Source organism: Cavia porcellus, unplaced genomic scaffold, assembly GCF_034190915.1.
Source record: "Cavia porcellus strain 051 isolate PalLab524CR breed Dunkin Hartley unplaced genomic scaffold, mCavPor4.1 scaffold_11, whole genome shotgun sequence".
Taxonomy (NCBI): domain Eukaryota; kingdom Metazoa; phylum Chordata; class Mammalia; order Rodentia; family Caviidae; genus Cavia; species Cavia porcellus.
Window position 1 is genome coordinate 74,048,848 of NW_026947494.1, and position 21,911 is coordinate 74,070,758.

At 38.8% G+C, this 21,911-nt stretch overlaps 1 protein-coding gene across 2 annotated transcripts in view; it reads right to left on the reverse strand.

The window, feature by feature from the left end:
• The window catches only part of Tgs1 (trimethylguanosine synthase 1), a 41,818-nt gene that overhangs the window by 15,299 nt on the left and 4,608 nt on the right, over window positions 1-21,911 (reverse strand). For both annotated transcript variants that reach the window (XM_063258488.1, XM_003465983.5), the window contains exons 2-9: window positions 19,718-19,782; window positions 15,826-15,995; window positions 14,681-15,491; window positions 12,697-12,814; window positions 10,486-10,572; window positions 8,038-8,212; window positions 5,592-5,898; window positions 2,623-2,775 (exon numbers count right to left, since the gene is read on the reverse strand). In XM_063258488.1, coding sequence (XP_063114558.1) covers window positions 2,623-2,775; window positions 5,592-5,898; window positions 8,038-8,212; window positions 10,486-10,572; window positions 12,697-12,814; window positions 14,681-15,491; window positions 15,826-15,885 — 1,711 coding nt within the window. In that variant the 5' untranslated portion in view covers window positions 15,886-15,995; window positions 19,718-19,782. The remainder of the gene's footprint in view (window positions 1-2,622; window positions 2,776-5,591; window positions 5,899-8,037; window positions 8,213-10,485; window positions 10,573-12,696; window positions 12,815-14,680; window positions 15,492-15,825; window positions 15,996-19,717; window positions 19,783-21,911) is intronic.

Consider the following 21,911-nt stretch of genomic DNA (forward strand, 5'->3'; position numbering starts at 1 on the left):
TTAATGTTCTTGATAGTAATCCTTTGTCTGAGGAACATTGGTTAACGTTTTCTCCCATGCTGTGGATTGTCTCTTCACTCTGAGGGTTTCTCTTGCAGTGCAAAAGCTTTATAATGAGGTCCCAGTTGTTGGTTCTTTGAAGTATTCCCTGTGCAGTCTGGGTTTTGTTCATAAACTCTTTACCTACACTTGTCTTCAAGATTTCTACCTTCTTCCTCTTCCAGTAGACCTAGTGTTTCTGTTTTAATATTTAGAACCTTGATCCATTTTGACTTCAGCTTGGTACATGGTGATATAGACATGAGTCTAGTTTCAATCTTTGGCATACAGAGAGCCAGTTTTTCCAACATCACTTATTAAAGAGGCAACCTTTCTTCTGGTTAACATGTTTGGCATCTTTGTAAAGCAAGATAATGTGGTTGAGTGTGTTTGTAGCTGCATCTCTATCTTCTAGTTTGCTTTGCTGGTCCTCAGGTCTGGTTTTTTTGCAACTATTATGTTGATTTTTTTGGGGGGGGGAGAGTACCCAACCGGGTTATTATGTTGATTTTATCACTATAGCTTTGTAGTATAATTTCAAGTCAGGGATTATAAAACTCCTGTCTTGTCTTTGTTGCCTAGGACTGCCTTTGCTATTTTAGGTCCCTTCTGGTTACATACGAATTTTAGAAATGTTTTTTTCTAGATCTGTGAGTTAAACTAGTAGCATTTTGATTGAGACTGCATTAAATCTGTGTAACAATTTTGGCAGTAGGGTCATTTTTGCTATGTGGGTTCTTCCTGTTCAAAGCAGGTGATAACTTCCATTTTCTGACATCCTTTTCAATCTTCTTTTGCAGAACACTGTAGTTTTCAATGTAGAGATCTTTTATTCTTTTGTTAGATTGATTCCTAAGTATTCCATTGTTTTGCAAGCTATTGTAAAGGGTGTAGTTTCCCTAATTTCCTTCTCTGTGAGTCTGTAGCTTATGTATAGAAATGCTATGATTTTTGAGTTTTGAGTTTGCATCCAGTCACACTGCTAAATATGGTTATTAAATTCAGTAGTCTTTTGGTGGAGCTTCTGAGGTCTTCTGTGCAAAGTATCATATCATCTGTGAATAATGATAATCTAACTTCTTCCTTTTCTATCCTTATTCCTTTTATTTCTCTCTAGTGTAGTTGTTCTGTCTAATGTTTCCAGAACTGTACAGAATAGCAGGAGTGGTGACAGTAGACATCCAGGTCTTGTTCCTGAACTTTAAAGTGAAAGGTTAAGTTTTTGTCCATTTGGTGTGATGCTGGCTGTTGGTTTGTCATAGATGGCTTTTATTAGTCTGAGATAACAACCATCTGTTCTGATTTTCTTTTCTTTTTTTTTTTTTAAATCAGTACCGGGGATCCAATTCATGACCACACGTTTGCAAGGCAGGCACTTAGGCCACTGAGCTGTTCTGATTTTCTATAGTTTTTATCATGAGTGTTAGACTTGTCAAATGCTTTTTCTGCACTTTGAAATCATCATGTGATTGTCTTTGACTCTGTTGATATGCTGCATTACACTTACTGATTTGCATATATCGAACTATCCCGACACTGCCGGTATCTTGCATCTATGTTCAGTAGGGAGACTGGCCTGTAGTTCTCATTTTTGGTTGGGTCCTTTTCTGGTTTGGGTATCAGAGTGACACTTACCACCAGAAATGAGTTAGGGAGGACTACTTCCCTTTCCAGTTCACTAAAGAGTTTAAGGAATACTGGTAGTAAATCTTCTCTAAATTTCTTGTAGAATTCAGCACTGAATCCATCAGGACCTGGCTTTTTTTTTGTTGGTTAAGTTTTTAATTACATTTTCAATTTCATTGACTGTTACTGGGTTATTCTGAATAACCCATCTTCTTGATTCAGCTTTCGTAATTTATATATAATCTAGGAATCTATCCATTTTTTCTGTGTTTCCTATTCTATGAGTCTAAAGATTTTCAAAGTATGAATTAATGATTTTCTGAATTTTCACAGGGTATGTAGTGATTTCACCATAAGGATAAAAATCCTTTAAAAGACATCACAGGAAGCAGGGTGAGATGATGCATGTCTATAACCCCAGCACTTGTGAGGCTGAGGCAGAAAGATAGCTATGTTTTTGAGGCCAGTCTGAAATACACAGTGGGACTCTGTCTCAAATAACCAATGTAGGGAAAGAAACTAAAGAAGAAGCAAATGGACAGACACGACAGGACAAATGAACAATGATTTGGACTGTAGAAGGAACTTCTGTTACATAAACACTTGTTCACTTGTTCTTAGCACTTGTATACACTTGTTCGCTTGTTCTTAGCAAATACATGCTAACGTGTTAATGCACAGTGGTATGGTGTGTCTAGCTGAGTCAAAAAAGAGACTACAGTAAAATGCTGAAAACAGACAAATCTACTTAAAAGTGCTTTTTTTTGTCTTTTTGAGACACAGTCTCACCATGCAGTTCAGGCTGGCCTTGGGCTCACTTTGTAGCCCAGGATGGTTTTGAACTTGCAATGAGCCTTCTGCCTCAGCCTCCTGAGTGCTGGGATTACAGATGTGCGCCACCACGCTCAGCTCATAGAAGGTTTTAAAATACAATTAAGAAGCACACATACACCTTACCTCTATCTAACTTAATCCCATCATCAAATCGGGAAAACAGCCTGTATCTCTGGGCCCAGTATTTCATCAGCTCAGGAACGGCAGCTATTTCAGGAGGTATGCTACATATCTTTCTGTTCTTATTTTTTTTCTTTTTCTTCTTTTTAATTTCAGCTAAAATAAAATACAAAGAATACAAATGTTCACTATTAAAAAAGGAAATCACGGTAAACTTTTAGATAAAGTGCAGCCATATCAAATAACTACCCTTTCAGACAACATCCCAGAGCGCGTATGTAACAGCACACCCAGAGACAAGGAGACAGTGACCAGAACTCCGGTGGCTTTGTGCTGCTGCCTCCATTGTGCTACTTACTGACTTTGAAATTAGAAAAGTGACCCAGGTTCTATAGACACCAATTCTTTATACTTACAAAAACAATTAGTAAACTGCAGTTTACTAATTTCATTTACAGTACTGACAAAGATACAGACTGAGCATCCCAAACCTGAAATTCTGAAGTTCTCCAAATCTAAAAATTCTGATTTGACACGATACCACAAATGGAAAATCCACATCTGACCTCATCTGACCAGTTGCAACCAAAACTCAGAGGCACTAAAAATATAGTATGAAATTATCATCAGCTTACGTGTACATGGTACAATGCAATACAAATGAATTTTGTGTTAGGATTTCAGCCATATCCCCAAAATATTTTCACATTTATATGCAAACATTCTAAAATCTGAAATTCATTTGGTCCCAAGCATTTCAGATAAGCTGTGGAGACAAATACCAACATAGGTATAAAAGTTACTGTTTCTGTTGGTCACAATACTGGTTTAGTTGGTGAATTTTTAAATGTAAATGTTTCTCACTTCTTTTAAAACAGAACCGTGCAAGGAATGATTAAGCTCAAGCCCTGGCCACATTAACAATTCACAAAGGAGTTGTAATTCGGATGTCTTGCTGCTGGTGGCTCTGATTTGAATTTGGTATTTCCATCTGGCTTGAACCACTGCATGACTTCCTTTGGGTGGCTGGTACTACTTCTTAGGGGGTCTTCAATTGCAATAATATAAAGAAAGATGATGATTCAGCAGACCAGCTATCACTGTATTATAGTTCCTTAAGGAAAACATTAAAATGGTATAAAATGACTGTAGTACAGGTTGGTTCAGCAGCTGTAAACACTATATTTTATATAACAACCGAGGGGTGTACACTTTTAAGATTTCCATGTTAAGATTTAGAGAATTAATTATTGATAAACTTCACAAATATATATTTCTTTTAATTTAATGAAATAAAATTGATTACTGTAATTTTTTATTGGTATGCATAGTATTAATATTCATATTTAGATAATTATTAAAATTCAAGCAATGACTAGACTTAGTTCATTTATAGACTTTTTGAGTTTTTTTTAAAAAGATCAAGAAAGTAATTAGATCCATTTGGACCACCAGTGGTTCAAGCTGCTGGATGGGACAGCCATGCATGTACCACTGGTGGTTCGGCTGGCAGGAAAATGTTAATCTGAGAAGACATACAGCATCTGAAAAAATGAAACATAGGTCATTAATTCCAATCCACAGAAAAGGATCTCAATCATTCACAGACTAAATGATTCTTTTCTTAGATAACTGACTACTAGTTTTGATTATCTGGCTTCAGTTCTAAGCTGATTTAGCAACACAGAAAGATGAGTGTTATTACAGGTAAGAATAAAAATAAGACATCTTAATTGACACAGAATAAAGGCACATTTCATTTATACAGTCTTCAGGGATAAGACTGTCTTACATGGTTACTAGATCACGGCAAACAGAAAAGCCACCAAGAGCAAATTGTGGTGTTTTTCAACAGAGGCAATGATGATAATTTTGGGTGACAATGACAATTCTTCATTATATGAGACTATCTCATATATAATCTAATGTCAAGTAACCCAATTACTAAATGTCAGAATTCCTCAGATTATTTTGAAAATCAATATCATCCAAGTAAAAATTACTAGCATTACAGTAACTGTTCCTGGAAGTATGAGACTTAGGAATCAGAGAATGTGGTAGAGTTCCAGTTACACTACTTTCTTTGGCCACTTTTTAATTTCTTTGAGCTACTTTCTGTACTTGTAGAATGGAGAACAAACACCTATCCACTGGGCTACACTGCAGATTAAATAAGAATGAGGTACCAGAAGACATTTCAGAAATCTGCAAGTGTTATTCACATGAACATCAGTTGTTGTAACACTGATTAAGAAAGGAAAAGAATAAACAAAAACCCTACCCCAACTATGGTGTTAAGGGGAAGAAATGTGGTATGAAGACTATAGATATATATTCACATCTGCAGAAAGAAAAAAGAAGCAAGACTCAAGTAAGGTATTTCCTTCAACGTTGTATTAAGAAGGAAATGATGAAGGATCCTAACAGGTACAGTTGTTGCATCCAGACAAGACTGAAATAGTGCATCAATAACCTGAATGTGAGAGCAAATGAAAATGTTTAAAGAAAGCATTTCTATATTCCACTGGATACAATTATTATTTGGAATCATCAAGGAATTTTTGTTATTTGTTTTTCCATTTATTAGTGCCAACGACTGTGAATACTTTAAATCAATGTATCATGAAAACCACTACCATCACCAACAACAAACAAGTGAAGTACCTACAAAAACAAAGCCTGTGCTACACCAAATTTCAAGGACAGGCTACCTCTAGCTCAGGGGAACAGGGAGGTGGCAGTGAGCTCAAATGCAATCCCCCCCCCCCCCCCCCGCTATGCTTTGCTGAGCTCAGACAGTGCTGGGAGTGGCCCGTCACGGCCAACAACACAATTACTGCCTTTTCCCCACTTAAAATACGACAGTGTAAATCCTAAGCTACAGGTGACTCAGAAATGAGAACTAAGAAAATATAAATGAAAGAGAAAGCACACATCGAAACCCACTGGAAGCTGAAGCCGATTTCTCTTACCTTTAGCTTCTACCTGGGGAAAGTCTGGGGTTTCCTGAGCAGCACAGTCCTGCTTCTCTGGAACAGCTGCTACTGGGCTGTCCTGTTCACTCTTTTCTGTTTCCGGCTCACTGGCTGAAGAGCTGGCCTGACACTTCACGGCTTCTGGACTTCTGCTTTCCATTAGGTCGTCAGGCTTCGTAACAGATGTGTCCTGTTTCTCTGAATCGCTGCTGGAGCAACTGTCCTGTATACCGTTGTGAGGAAACAACTCCTGTGAGGCTTCCTCCTCCGCTGGTTCACTAATCCATTTTAGAAATTTCTCTACCTGAAATTTTAAAACATCATGGTCATGAATTAATTTTAAACTAACAAGAATCTTCCCTGCCTTCTAGCACTTGTGACTAGACTGACAAGCTGTCATAATTACTACTTCTGAGAAGTATACTGCATCACACAAGCTAATAAATAATTCCAGGCTAATTGGAATTTATCTGGGCACCCCATGACCTTATTAAAGAACTTTTCAAAAATAAAGTGTCAGATTAAACACTTCCTGCTATAAATTAACACTAAGAGGTAAAGCCAAACTGCACCAGTAGCTTTCCATAAAGACTCCTAACAATGTAACTGCTTCCTGATATTATAAATGATATCTACTATCACTGAACAACAATATCTACTTAAGTCATTATTTTCAGTTTTCCAATTTCAACTTACAAAGCTTTCTGCAATGGTCTACATAATATCAAGGATGAACTGTAAAAGACTTAGTGCCGATTTGTCTTTAGAAGTAAAAGCAGTGTTATCCTGGAAAGAATGAATGCTGCCTTTATCAGCAGCAGAGTCAGGGAGAGGAGCCCTAAAAGCTATGTAAGTTTATTTGTTGAAATGTTAACAAGGCCCAAGGTCAGAAGGCAAGACTTCCTTGTGTCTTCCAAAACAAGAGCGTTCTTCATACTAGGTCTTCATGACCTTCGTGAGAGTTAATAAATTAAAACAACAGTGTAGATACACAACAGGTAGCAACCTAGAGCACTGACAGTGAACATTTTAGAGATGAGGCCCAAATTGTAACCCCCAAATCCACTTATTTACCACAAAGTGCTCATATTGCAATTAAACCTGAATACTGAGGTTTTAGTTAAAAGAGAAAAATCTCCTATATTCACATCTTCTATCTTTAAAGAAAAATAAATACAAGAGTTGTGCCACAGGTTCATCCCCTCTGACGCAGACCGGTGCTGTGAGGTAACTCAGATCTACTGAGGGAATCTACTCCTGTTTCAGGCTCTCCTGAAGTGCCCACAGCTAACCAGAGCTCTAGGGACGCGGCAGCACTGCCTCCCTTCTCCCTGACAGGTGACTGGATGCATCTAAACTACTGCATCTAAAGCATCAAGAAAAGCCCTACAGTAGGGCCGGCTAGGAGGTCCTTTTCAGATACAGCTACGACCACTACACGCTCATGAAAATGTAAGCAGCAACTGGCCAACCTGAAACATAATAAAAAACAAAACCAGCTACCCTTTTTAATAAATTTTACAATCATGCTGAAATCAAGCAGGAAAATGTAATCTGAGAGCAAAACAAAAGTCATCTCAGACTGTGAGATTAGTTTTTATGCCCCATAGAACTGTTGGTGATATGACTGATACCAGGGTTCTACTCATGAGAAGGTGCTTTTTTTGTTTGTTGTTTGGTACCAGGAATCAAACTCATGACCTAGCGCTTGCCAGGTAGGCACTGTGCCATTGAGCTATGTCCCTGACAAGAAGGTGCTTTCTTAAAAATATTTTGTTTTTATTAGGACATGTTTGAAGTACATAATGTTCACATTCCTTGTGGGGAGTTGGTACATGCACATAATTACTTTTTTCATCCCTTCTTTCCTTCTCTCCACCCATGTCTTGATCTCTTTCCTTTCCTTTGTTTTTTTTCCTTAAAGTGCTTTTTGCCCTACAAGGCAGAAGGCTAACTTATCAAACGAAACAATATTCTTATCACTTTCGCTTTTCAACTATCTGGATGGCAGGCATAGCAAAGTTGGAGACAGAAGATACAATTATAATGCGTGTCAGTAAACTAGTCTTGTATTTCACGCTATAGGAATGAGCTCTTAATTAAGCTTATAGTAAAGACCTATCAGATTTAGATGATAAGGATGCTACTTAGGCTGAAACAGGCAAGAAGTTCTCTTCCTGGCCTGCTACTGTGCAGGTGAGGCGACCTGACTTACTCATCTTCCTCGATACCATTGCTTTAGCTTTCAAACACCCCCTTTTCACATTGCCTCCTAAAATCTAGTTTACACACAATGTATGCCTTCAGGAAGCAAGTGGAAAAGAATTCCAGGCACCCTTAAACCTTGTAGAAACAAGCTTCCTATTTGAGCACAATACTTTAAATAATCACGCTCACAAAATATGATCCTCTCATAGTAGTAAAAAACACAATTCACACATACCTTACTCAGAGCCTTGCTGCTCTTGAAAACTGGTTTTTCTGATTCTTCAGTAAAGAAGATGTGTTTGTTTTTCAGCTTTATTTGTCTGCGCATGTCCAGATATTTTGATTTACGTTTCACATTCTTCTCTAGATACCTGACCTGGCGATGGCTGAAATTTTGGATTCCACCATATCTGTGACCAGATCAAAAGTGATTCATACTTTAAAATTCTAGGAGGATGTTTTGTAATAGGGAAAAGAGAGGAATGCTAACAATTTTCACTAGTTTTTTGCTATAAGTAGCCACCATTTCAATTTTTAAAAATTTGGAAATCACTGAAGTACAAATTGCAGAAGAGTTTACAGTCTTTTTATGTAAATTTTACAATAAATATGAAACATCAAAGATAGAAATTACATTTCTAAAGCACGGAAGTAGAACTATAAATAGTGGATTGCAATAAAGAAACAACAAACAAACAAAAGAAACAAACAAAAATAATCTCCTTATTAGGAAAAATTTTCTCTAGAGCCAAAGCTCTTATTAGAACATGCTCAAATTACCGTAAGTGGAGAATTTTAACCTAGATTAATGTGAATTTACAAGACACAAGTCCCTGTTAATAAAGTGATAAAAGCACACTTAATCTAATGAGCTGATTTTCCCAGTCCTACTATTTCTTTGCTATGAAGTATTCTTTGACTATATCAAGACTCACTTAACTCCTTTTAATCATATTAGAAACTTCTTTACATTAAAAAGTAATCTTATCCTTACAAATAGAATTGAGTACTCTAAGTAGGAAAACAGTTAAAATTAAATCTCAGGTAACAAAACAGGAATCTTAAGAACGTTTACTGCCAAGAATCACACAGCTGTTTCTCGAATAAGATTACATGTGCATAGCAGTACATTCTGTGACAAATTAAAACTTTACATTGCTAAACTTTATGATTTTAGCCTTAAATATTATATGAACTACAAAATCTTGAAATATTTCAAGGAGACAACTTCAGAAACTATTTATGGTATCATGATCATCAGCATACACTTTTGAGCGTACTAATTTGGAGTCAATTTATACATCAATTGTGAGACAGTCCCCATGCCCTTTTCCTGCTAACTCTGAAATGTGTAGATAGCTACTTAAATTTCATAACATATAAAAAAGGTAAGCAGGATATGAAATTTCAACACTCAGAACTATGAAAGAGTAGTAACGGTATAGGCCACTGATGTAAACTGACATAAACCGCATTCCTTCAGCTGGTGAGGTGTGCATCTGTAATCCCAGCACCTGGGAAGCTGGGCTGGAGGAGTGGAAGTTCCAGGCCAGTCTGGGATACACAGGGGATGTATTGACTGGGATACCTTGACTTAAAAAGCAAAGCTAACCAACCAATCAACCAAAAAGTATGCCTTTTTCTACCCAGTTCAACTTCTTTATTATTTGAGATGAACATGAGATAATATTGCCAGTTGTTCTTACATAATTACTTATGCATTCATATTTCTTTTACGTTTAATGTGTATTTCCTTATATTTAATGCTTGGGCATTTAACTCCAGAAGAAACTTAGCTGTCTGTTAACAAATGTGCACAGCAGCTGTCTGTAATAGTAAAATACTGGAAACATTCCAAATACCCTTCAATAGGTAGGTGACTGAAAAAATTCTGATACATTCACATAATGGGGTACTCCTCAGTGATACAAAGGAAAGAATAATGGATGTAATAAGCTGGAATCACTGCAGATCTTAGGAAACAACCCAGATGCTGTTATTAGGATAGTGAATCCAACACAACACCTCCCTGAAAGGCTGGGGAAACACTGTGTGCACCAACAAGGAAAGGCGTTCGTGCTACACTGCTAAGGGTGAAAAGTAAACCACAGGTTAGACACAGTATGATCCCATCTTCATGTTTATAAAGAGGACAGCAATGCATGTACACACTAGTAAATTTGTGAGGATGTATGCCCAACTCTAAAACTTACCTACCTATGGGAATGATGTGAAAGGAAGATTTTCACTTTATTTTTTTATTTGAGCTTTTCTACTTTGGTAACACAGGGAAAAGTTTACTATAGGTCTGAATTCTTCATGCCGTGTCTGCGATGGTTTTTAGATGTACACCAGGGTAGATATAACTAGGTAAAAATCCAGCTTAGAAGTTACAAAGGCTGGGTTTAAATTCATTCTCTGGTAAATGATGGGATCTTGACCAAGTCAAAACATTTATAAGCTGCAGTTGCTTTTATCTATGAAATGGAATAATACCAGATAGCTGTGAAATGCAACTGAATACAGGAACACACGTACAGTGGTATCTCAACTACAATTCTTACTAACAAGAGAAGACAGGGTCTCAACACTGAAATGCTGTCAAATACAAACCACTCATTATCTACATAAATATCCAAGTGGTTAAAACTTCTAAAAGACAACAACTTCTATGAATAATTACTTTTGTCCTGAGCCATGCTTGAATCCCAGAAGGGTACCACTGTCATCAAGGTCTGAATCCATATTTTCATCGACGTCCAGTTCATGGCTAAATAAATTTAACAAAGTAAATAGTGATAAGCCATTACTCCAAAGTCCAAATATCAATAAACAATCAGAGTTCACAAATCTAGGAAGCCAGGAAAAAAAATACTTTAACAGGATTTTCCAAATTACCTAGCAGTGTTTGGAATACAGCATTACTTTTACACCGTGTCAAGTGATTATCTCTATTCCACAATATAATATGCATATATATAGATTACCCAACACCACGTAAAGCTGAGGCCTGAAATCAATTTCCTAGAGTAATATCTCTGGAGGTTCTTCACAAAAACAAATAAGGAGAGATGAAAAGTATCAATCTGACTAAAACATACTTTTTAAAAGAAAAAAATGTCATTATTAAGAATTAAGTTGGGATTGATATACAGAATATTATACAACAAAGGAGAATCCACTTATTGGGTATCTTTTAGAAATTTGACTACCTTGATCATAGCCCCAAGTATATAAAAATGGTGAGAATCTTTACAAAGTTGTTCCTCCACTTAAATTAAGCCCACTGAATACTATTCAGTGCCGAATGGGTCCTAGGAACTAACTATAGAATAAGCAATGTTTCGTACGTAGAGGGATATACTCAAGGTATGTTTTCTGTACTGAAATACTACAGTTACAAAGCTTGTTTACTGTTTTTCTAGAAGTTATGCAGAGCACAAAAATGTTATGCAGATAACCCATTACCTTATCAGAGAAAGAAAAGGTTCAAATTCTTTCCATGTTTTCTACAGCACTAGCATTTGAATATATGATAAACTGACAACTGGTGGGCAGCTTATAACACCCAGCTGGACTGAATCAGTGTGGTGTGACGGGCCCAGCTGAGGACTGGTGTCAACAACATACAAAGGAAAACTGGAGAGGAGGAAGTGGTGCTGTTAGTTCTCCTCAGGAGCTTGTTGTGCTGGCTTTCCTGGTATGAACTTGGTTGGTCTCACTGTTGGAAGAACTTATTGCTGAGAATGGCTTCACTTTGGGGAAACTCTGTCCTTGAGCATCAATCACTTCCTGGCTCCAGAGGGAAAGATGCATGCTGTTGAATCTCTTGGAGTAGCTTGTCACACTAGTTTCCTGATATGAACTTGGCTGTTCTCACCATCGGAGGAGCTTAGGACCTCGCTGTTGCTGAGGATGGCTGTGGCACTTTTCAGAGGAGCTCTGGTCCTTACCCTAAGCATTGCTTCCTGGCTCCACTGCAGGTCCCTCACCCTGCTGTCACAGATCCTTTATTCTGCTGGTGCAGACCTTTAGCTTCCATCACTGACCTTGGGGCCTTTCCAGTGCAGATCCATGAAACAGACTTGCATGAGACACTGTCGTGGGCTCTCGGCCTCCAGGTGGCCTTGTGGGGACATTGCCATGGGCTCCAGGTCTTCAGCTGGACTCAAGTATCCAGGGCCTCAGCTGAATTCTTTGGGTCTCTAGTGTGTAAACAGATTTCTTGCACTCTTTTGTATTTAACTTTGGGTACTATAAAATAATCCTTTAAATTATGTGTCCTGTATTGTTTCCTTGCAAACTCGGACTATAACAGACTACTTTATATTACACCTTCAATGTGTAATGGTATCAGGTAGAAATAACAGTGCCTGGGGAAGTGTTGGTTTGGACTCTAGTTTGATAGCAGCCATTATTACATAGTAACTGAACCAGATATTTATCTTTGCCTCAGTATTCCTATAATAAGAGCCTGAGATTGAGAACTAGTTAAGCAGTAAAAATAGAGGATAACATATACCCAAATGTTAGAGAAAACAATCAGAATTCCAGGGGGGCCATCCACAACTGTTAGATAAGAATTACATTCCACTGAAAGCTACTAAAGGTCAGACATATTGCACCACAGCTCCAGTCTACCCAATGATCTAACACAAAAATAGGCATTCAGTGCATTTTACAGAAAAAAGGTTTAGAAGTGAATTAATGATGTGAATATGGAAGAGCTGGGATTTGATAACAGGTCTAAAAGCTCAGTGTCTTACCAGTATATCCTGCCATTTCTTACAGGGTTAGCAACACGGTAGATAAAACAAAGATTTAACAAGTACTCACTTAACCACACAAACCCTTATGCTAGCACATTTCTAAACAGAAGGAACATATAACTTACCTCCTTTTGAACTTGCTGGGCTTATGCTCCGGTGGATCTTCTTCACTCTCATCTCCATCAGTCTGGTTGGTGTGTGGTTTACCTTTGCTCCTGTTTGCTCCTGAAGAGGCTTGCAACCCTAAAACGTTACAATCGGTTTTGTAGATGTTACAATGGGTTTTCTCTTGCTGTGGCAACTTTTCTGCTACTTACAAACTCACTCCCCTGGACAAGGAACTGTCTGTGTGCAACAAAGTACCAGGTTACATCTACCTGAGTTTCTACATACAAAGTTGGAGAGAAAAAAAAAAAATTGTAGCTATGTTTTTGTAATGTTTAAAAGTTTCTAAAGTCTGACTACTTAATCATGACATGATGTTTTGTTCAATGATAGACTATATATTTACATACTCAATGGTCTTCACTGTTTTAGCTTAAGAACACTCTAATGCTTGCACAGCCGTAAAGTCTAATGATGCATCCCTCACAGCATAAAACCATCATGAAGCCACACAGGAATGTACTTTAAAAATTAATTAAAACTAATGCTTATTAACTATCAAATCTAAAAAAATTAGGTCACAAAGTTACTTTGGAATAGCTTTAAGCAGTTGTAGTCTCAAGAATTTTAATTTACTTGAAGGATTAGAGACAGCATGATCACACTGATTAAAAATAACTTCTTTACATTACAACACAAAATTATTTGTCTTAACAGTCTAAGTAATCAAGATAAGCATTTCCTTTAAAAAATACTTTTAACTGGTGACGGATGTCTAGCTCTGTTCTGTGTTTTTTCAGAATGAAGAGTGGGTAAATGAGACGAGAAGGGAGAATGTGCTCACAGGGTGGACAACAGGAAGCACTCACAAAGGAAACTGGACAGACAGTCACCTGCAAAGGGTAGAAACGTATTTACATAGCAGTGCAAAATGCACCTGACATTTGGATCGCAGTGGAGGCGCCAAAACAAATCAAAACCTAACACCACCCAACTGATCCAGACAGCACACACTGGGTGACTTAACGAGGCGGCCAACCTGTACACTTACCCAAGACACTGGCAACAGAAAGATCAGTCTATGAAGAGGATTATTGTGGTGGGCATAAATTAGGGAAATGAGATAGGAGCCAATGCCTTCTCCAATAACTAAACCTCAAATTTCATCGTTAAAGTAAGTACAGAAATGTATCAGAAATGTATGGAATATCAGAAGACTAATATAAAATGAGCTTTTTAATAAAAGGATAAAATAACCTTTTGCTTCATAACGAGGTTAAAAAGAAAATGTGTACCAGACTTTTTCTAGCACCAAACATCAAGAATGCCAAAATTTTATGAAATTCAAGTCATAAAAATATCCTCCTCTCACATGTCCTGGTACTACTGGTTGATAGAGTCTTCTTAGAGCGTCCTTGTCCCACAGTAACTTTTAACAAACTTTTCATCAGTTACTTGAGTTCTGACCATAGTATCAATTTGTAATACTTTAAAAAAATTTTACTTGGAAGTCAACCAACTCCATATCCCGGGTATTTTACTGATAAGACTCCTGAAATCAATCTATCCAGTTATAAACATCATACCCTAATATTCTTTGAAGAGCAAGATTTCACCTGTCCTGAATGAATTCTGTGGGACTCATGTTTCCCTAGTGTCAAATGTATGCTATTAACCACTGTCTAACTCATCTGCTAGGCAAAACTGCAGAAGCTCTAAGCTTATTCTAAATTAGATCTCAAGAAGTTTGCAAATTTTCCCTCTCTGGCTACCAAGGTACAAGAGGAAAGAAGAGTTTTGAGGACCACATGAAAGTACTGTTATTATTGCAAATAGGTAATAAACCACTTATGATGCCAAAATGACTACAAATAATTGTTTTCACCTTTCACTGCTATGATACGAAGCGTAGCTGGTATTTAACTCCACCATGCAGGACTGGTGGTAAACAGTTAATGAAGTGGTGTTCTAGTAACTGTCACTTAGCAGACGGGCTACCCTCACCTTGGGCTGGGTGGTCTGTGCTCCTAGTCCCGGCTACGTTGCTTTCCTTGGCTCCTCTGTTACATGGCTCGCTCTGGCCAGAAGCAGGGCATACCTTCCCTCTGTTAGCTTCACTCTGCTGCCCGGCACAGCTTACTAAATCTAACCGGCTCTGTTCTACTTCCTCCAAACTCAGAGTTATATTGCTAATTCCATCAAGTATTTCATTGTGATCACTTGGACAAGAAGCTTCTTTGTCAACTGTATCAGGTAAAGGTGGAAAAGACGCTGAGTCCGTTTCTGTGCTATCTTCATTTCTCCTGTCGTCAAGGCCTGTTTTAGCCACACAGGTGTCTGTGTCACAGCTTTGTGAGGCATCGAAAGTCCAGCCCTGTGCTTCCCAGTACTGAAACTGCTCCAGGTAAAACCAGTACAGCTGACTGTAGTGCTGCTCCCACTCCTCCTTCGTGTCAGCGGAGTCCCAAGGTGTAGCACACGGTGTCTGGCCCGCATGCTTCTCCTGCCAGCTCTGCCACAGCAGCCCCGCTCCATACTGCTCCCAGTACTTTTCCCAGACCTCTGTGACCTCCAGTCTCGGGGAGGATGTGTTTTCAACAGGCAGAGGCTCTGCTTCAGTGTGTGCTTTGCTCTGAAGTCCGTGTGTTCTGCTACTCTCACACTGCTCAACTGTGGACGGATCGTCTGAAAGCAAAAGGTCATCGTCTTCATACTCTGTTCTCCAAGACTCCCGCATGATTTCATCTAAGTACTTCTTCTGATGTTTTGTCTTTTTCTTTTTCACTTTAACTTTATTTCTAGTATTCATGGATACCTACATGAGATAAATAGTAACTTGAATATAAAATATACTTCATCATCTATAAAAGGAAACAGAATTTGAGAAAAGTCAAACAAAATACTTTCCAACTCTGACCCTGGGCTTTTTACTATGCAAACAAGTGATTTTTACTAAGTTCCTAGAGGAGGAAGTCACATATGGAACATATTACAATCTGCAGTTCTGGTTAACTTATTAATATGTACATTTACAAAGAGGTCTAGCACTCTGATCATGAATGATTTGACTGGAATAAGAAATTAATTTCTTACACTACTTTATGAAGAAAACCAAGAAACAGAAATAACAAAAGTATATGAACACTTGCCTCAAAATTGTGATGTTCAGATACCCTACCAAACTGAAGTGGCAATCCCATGCTTCTCATGAGTTCAGCCTCAGAATCAAGCTCACTTTCATCCAGGTCTACGCCTTTGTTTTCAACAGACTCTGCAGTGTCACACGAATAGCCATCTTCCTCTTCTATAGCTTGGTCTCCTACAGGGAGCATTTGTTAGCTTAGCCTTAGAAAAAACTTATAGACACTTTACTTACCCTCATTTTAAAGAGGAACCTGAGATCCATAGAAACTACATGACTTGCCTGAAGTCAAGCAAATGTTTCAATTTTTTAGGAAAATAAAAATATCTGATGGTACTATGGACTAACATAAAAACGCTGACAGTCACTGAAGAGCCAAGAAAACAGAATGCTCTAACTCTCCTCTGGCTCTGCCTGCCACTATCAACCCTGCTGCCCGTTTGATTTGCACTTTCAAGCATCTGCTTTGTGCCACGCATTGTGCCAAGTACCGAGGATGGAAGGAAGAGAAGGGTGGCACAACTGTGGGGAAAATGTGTCCATCTTCACATCCTGATCTGCAGAATGAATGAACAAGACTATGAAGTTAAAGTCAGGATTTGTGCAGACACATTAGGGGTGTTAATCAGAAAGGAGAGAAACATGCCTCAGGGCTGCTTATGGACACTTTAGTTCTACTGGGATTTAGATCTTGCAATTCTGTCAAAGAGCTGATTTCTTTCAAGCCTTGCTTCCAGATGTTATAGAAACGGTATTCATTATAAAACAACAAATGTTACTTTACTCTAGTACGACTATGGCTATCTGCTGTCCCCTAGCCTCACGTGTTGAAAGGCAGGCTTTTGGAACATGGGGGCGCTAAAATAATTAGTGTATTAATCCTTTGAGTTCACAGCTGAATGTACCATCAGGAGATGCAGATAGGCTGGAAGACACAAGTCACTGGATGTGTGACCTTTTTCCCTGGCTCATCCAATTTCCCTGTGCCTCCTTGCTGTCTTGGGTAGAGTAACAGTTATTCTCTACCCATGTCCTTCCACAGTGCACTTGGAGCCAGTCAGCTGTGGGCTGACACCTATGAAAATAGTAAGCCCAAATGCATCTTTTTTCCTTCAGCTTGTGGGTGTCAGGTATTGTGGCCCGAGAAAATGACTACCGTATTTCTGACTGTGCCAGACTGTTTCTGGCACAAAATTTCTCTACATTTTGCTCATATCCGGAGACTCTGCCGAAAACTAAGATTAAGAACAGCAGACTAATTAATCTGGTGGAGGAAATGTCAAAGCAGCCCAATATTCAGGTTATGGCATGGTACTTGCTTGCTGCTGTCAATCACATTTATAGTGAGTGTCAGGAGCAAACAGCAGAGTTGAGTAAGTTGAAAAGTTTGCAGTTTCACCAGAAAGAAAGCCTTTACAAAGCTGGGTCAAAAGACAACATGGATGCTGAAAAGATTAGCACTGAAAAGAAGGCAAGCATTGTGCATGAGGACAATGGGAAAAATGCCTTGAAGTTATGTCAGGAAATCAGCAAGACACCACCCTTCTGAGCTCAAGAGTGAAAGCTGTGAAACATTCATTTGAGAAGAGAGCTCCTTGACCACTAGCCCCAAAAGAGCTGCCTAGGAAATTAGTTTCTTGAGTTCACCTATCCAGATAATTGGAGGTCTCAACTGCCATGACCTAAAGGGGCCAGGTCTCAGGTCTGCTTAGCTAGGGTCATCCAAATTGTACTGGTTTTACAGACATGCCAAATGCGAGGGTTACAAGATCATGGAGGCTTTGGCCCAAATTTCAGAAGACGGCAGAGGCCAAGTAAAGTGCCTCTGAAAGGGAAGTATGGGGTGTGAAAGTAAAGCCAGAATGGGCAATGGAGATGCAGGAATGCAGAATGCCTGCTGAGGCAAACAGAAAGCTGTCAGAGTAGAGTACCTCAAAAGATAAGCCATGCAGGCTGTACCTGGTAAGTCCACAGGGTAGAGCTGTCAAGCCCCGAGAAGCTTAACTTGCCCCAGGTCTTAGACACACAAGGGGCTGGGGGTTTAGCTCAGCGGCATAAGCACCTGCCTTGCAAGCAGGCAGTCGTGAGTTCGATCCCCGGTACCGATAAAAAATGAAAAATGAAAAAATGAAAAAGAGAATCTAGTAGACACACAGCTACAGCATTTATGGTTTTCCATGAAAGGTTTGGTCTTGTTTTGGTCCCAGTTCTTTTTTCCTATTTCTCTCTTTTGGAAAGAGAATGTCTCCCCTGTATCACTGTATACTGAAGTATTTAACCTTTTTTTTTATTTTTTATTTTACAGGAACTGACAGCTAAACATTTGCCTTAAGTCTCAGAGACTTGATCTTATAGAAAAGGTATAGCTAAATGAACTTTTCAGCAATGCTGGAACTGTTAGGACTTTGGTGACTCTTAAAAATGAACCAAATGTATTATACATAGACACGTGAATGAGTCTTTTGGGTCCAGGCTAGAATGTTACGATTTATATTTAGACGTCCCCCATGATCTTCATGGACCGATAGGTAGGGCTTCTGGGCAGCAGATTATGGGACACTCACTACAAGTGACTTGTAGTGCTAGGAGGTGGGTTGGCTTGAGATGGTATCTCTCTCCCCAGCTTCTCTCTTCTCCTGACCACCATGATGTAAGCAGTTTTCCTCCATAGGAGGCCCTTCTACTATGCTGTGTCTGCATCTGAGCTTGCCTTCTGAAACTGTGATCCCAAATAAAACTCTCTTTCTTTAAGTGGTGGATATCAGGTATTTCATTTCAGTGAGAAGGAAAGTGACTAAGACACTATCTATTGATAGTTTGAAAAAATGCTATTTAAGTGCTCTATTAGCTGTTCAGAATGTGAGATAACAAAAATTATTTTCTATATTAGCATACTAAATTAGTGGTGAGCTATATTCCAGCTTGATCTCGGGCAACAAGACAGTGAACCCTGCATGGCCAAAATGGAGACTGATAGGAGAAATTGCATGTGTGCAGTTTTACGAAAATAGGGTACTAAAAGAAGTAAAAAGCTAGCTAACTTAAAAAATAATGAAAGCAATTCCATTCATTATTGCTTTCAGTGACTGTATGAAAGGTCAGGAGAAAGCAAAATGGGCTAAATCTGCAGTGTAGGTCTACACTGCAGTGTAGCAGTGTAGGTCTCTTTATATGTTCAGTAGAACTCCAGTGTTGATAGAAGCTCTTCTCAGCACTGCCACCCAACCAAGTGACTGACCGAGAATGTGACCTAAGACACAGTCACTGGTCCATCATCCTTACAGGATTTTCAGAGGTCACTATCAAAGACTAATTGGGCTGACTGTGGCAGGTCTATGTGGAAGGTCAAATGGGCTAAGGAAGTCTGAAAGGGATCAAAGTCAGACTCAATACACAGACTGTATTCTGTTTATGATCTGGGAAGTTAGCAGGATGAAATGGCAACCTGTCTGGCACCTCATGAGCAACGCACCCTGAATCATTTACCTATACGATAAAAGTCCAGTGAAGAAATGACATGTGCTTTACTTTCTCCTTGGAAAGCGGAACTTGAGTTCCAAGCTGCTCTTATCTAATGTGACAAATCAAGGCGGAAAGCACCACAGGGAAAGCAGCACTCTTAATCCATAAAATAAAACATATACTTTGACAGAGATTCAGGGCAGTGGTGGCAAACCTAAGGCACACGCTCTACGGCAGGCTGTTTGTACCATTGAAAGCTCTCAAAGGTTTGCTATCACCGTTCCAAAGTCATGTTTTACATATCTGTAAAATGATTGCCTATGATTACAGAATTTGCATTTATCAAATTTTATCTCAGCAAATTAATACATTATAACAAGTTACAAATATAATATCATGGTTTAACTTTAGTTAAAAAAAAGGGCTATATATATTACCTGTATTGTTGCTATTGCCTCTGACATAGAAGCCTTTCAATCCCAACTTGCACAATTTTCGATCCCTATGAAACAAATTAAACAGCCCACATTGAAATAAATTGGACTACAAAGTTGAGAGAGAAAAAAACATAGATTAGTAATAAAACAGGGTAAGAAACAGAAAAGCAAACTGCTAATGCATTTTCCTTACTTATATTGCAGAGATAACAATACATTACCCCTGCAGTAGTATATATAAAATATTGAGTATAGTTCATAACACATGGGAACATTTATAACTACTACTTCTAGGGAACTCCATGGTAGGATTCCTCCTGGGTACTGAAGGAAGAATTTGATCTTCTTTATGATATACAAACACTGAACTGTTCTCTAAATTTTGCTACAAGAACTGAGCTTAAAACAATAGTAATAAGATTTAGGTTACACACACATAAATCCACATGCAGACCCCAGTCCATTTGCAAACAGGATGAACTTTTCATTGTCTAGTATTCAAGATTCTCATGTCTGAGCAAAGGTCACATCAAAAACTATCGAACAATTTATTTATTACAGCCAATCATAATTAAGACTGCTTTTTAAAAAGAGTTACAATAACTTAAAGTACAATTCTTACGTGCTAAATCTATTTTCTTACCTTTCTGTTTTCTGGAGGGACAATTTATAAAACATAAAGTACTGTGGGTGATGAGTCTCAGCAGGACGGGAGAGAATGAAGTACAGAGTCCTGTGGCAACGAGTTCACTAGCCCCACCCCCGAAATAAAATAGGAGTACCGAGGATGAGGTAAAGTGCAGAAGCTGATAAAATGCCTTATAGAGTCTGGGAACCAGCACCATGCATGGGCTGCCACTGGACTGGAACAGACAGATCCCAGCCTTTCCCAGTGAGTCAGCGCCATTTGCAGACGGGGATAGAGAACAAAGCCACACCAGCAAGCAAACCCAGTCTGGGAACCAGCACCATGTAAAGGCCACTGCCAGACTGTAACAGGCAGATCCCAGCCCCTTCGGGCGCATGGGTGGGAAAACAAGAAGTACCACCCCCCACTGGCTGTGATGACAGCTATGGAGGTAAAATGCAATTGGGTGCCTGTGGTGCTCTGGTGTTTCATTAACATGGCAACTCTAGGGCCAGTGGTCTGATGATAGGCTCAGAGGACAGTGGTACGCAGTGTGACAATCTAGAGGGGATCTCCTTCTGAGGGTGGTGGCCACTGTCTGAGGGTTGTGGCCACCATCTCCTGTGGTCTTGTTTTGGAAGTCCTATATTGCTTCCATTGTTTCGTTGGGTTGGGTTTCATTCTCTTTTGTTTGACTATGTCAAATCTGATGGCCGGAGCAGCTATTTCAAAGATAGTAAGATATATTATAGTGGTAATGGTAGCAAAGTATATTATGGTAGTAATTTTGGATTTACTATAGGCTTACTTTGAAGCCCTTTATTACATTTATTGTTTTGTTTTTACTGTTTTTATTCTATATTGTTCTGTTTGATTTTTACTACATCCAAAGTTATCTGCAGCTATTTTGAAGACATCATAAGGCATTATGGTAACTACTGTTGATTTCATGTTTGGAAGTCCAGTATCTTTTACATTGGTTTGTTGTGATTGGTTTTATTGTTTTATTCTCCTTAAAATAAACAAACAAGCCCCTCCCTCCCCAACAAACAAAAACCGCCTTATAGGTTCTGAGGTGTCAGGTGGAAGAGAGGGTCAATATCGCTGCCAGAGTGATTACAATGAGCAAATAAGCAAATGTTCTGAGGATAATGACAACCGAGATTCTCCTTCATAAAAGTATTGCCTTAAAATATGGCAAGCTCATCTACAAACAAAAAGGCCTGAAAGGATCCCAATCCAGGTGGGGCAATACTGGAAGAACTGTTATAAATCAGGGACACTTACTTATATAGCAGCAGCTATGAAAGTAGTTTTAAGAGTCTTACACATATATACCAGGTAAATATGCACACATGTATACATACTGACGTACACATATAAAATACACATCCACACTGCCTTCTGAGAGGGCTTGTTGTTCCTACAACAAGCAGTGAATATCTACTTTCAGCTTTTAAACATTATTCTCCATTAAAAGAATCAAGGTACGTTGGGTGAATGGTAATTCTACGGACTGTAAAAATAAACCTCGGTCAGCTAGGCATGGTGGCTCACGCCTGTAAC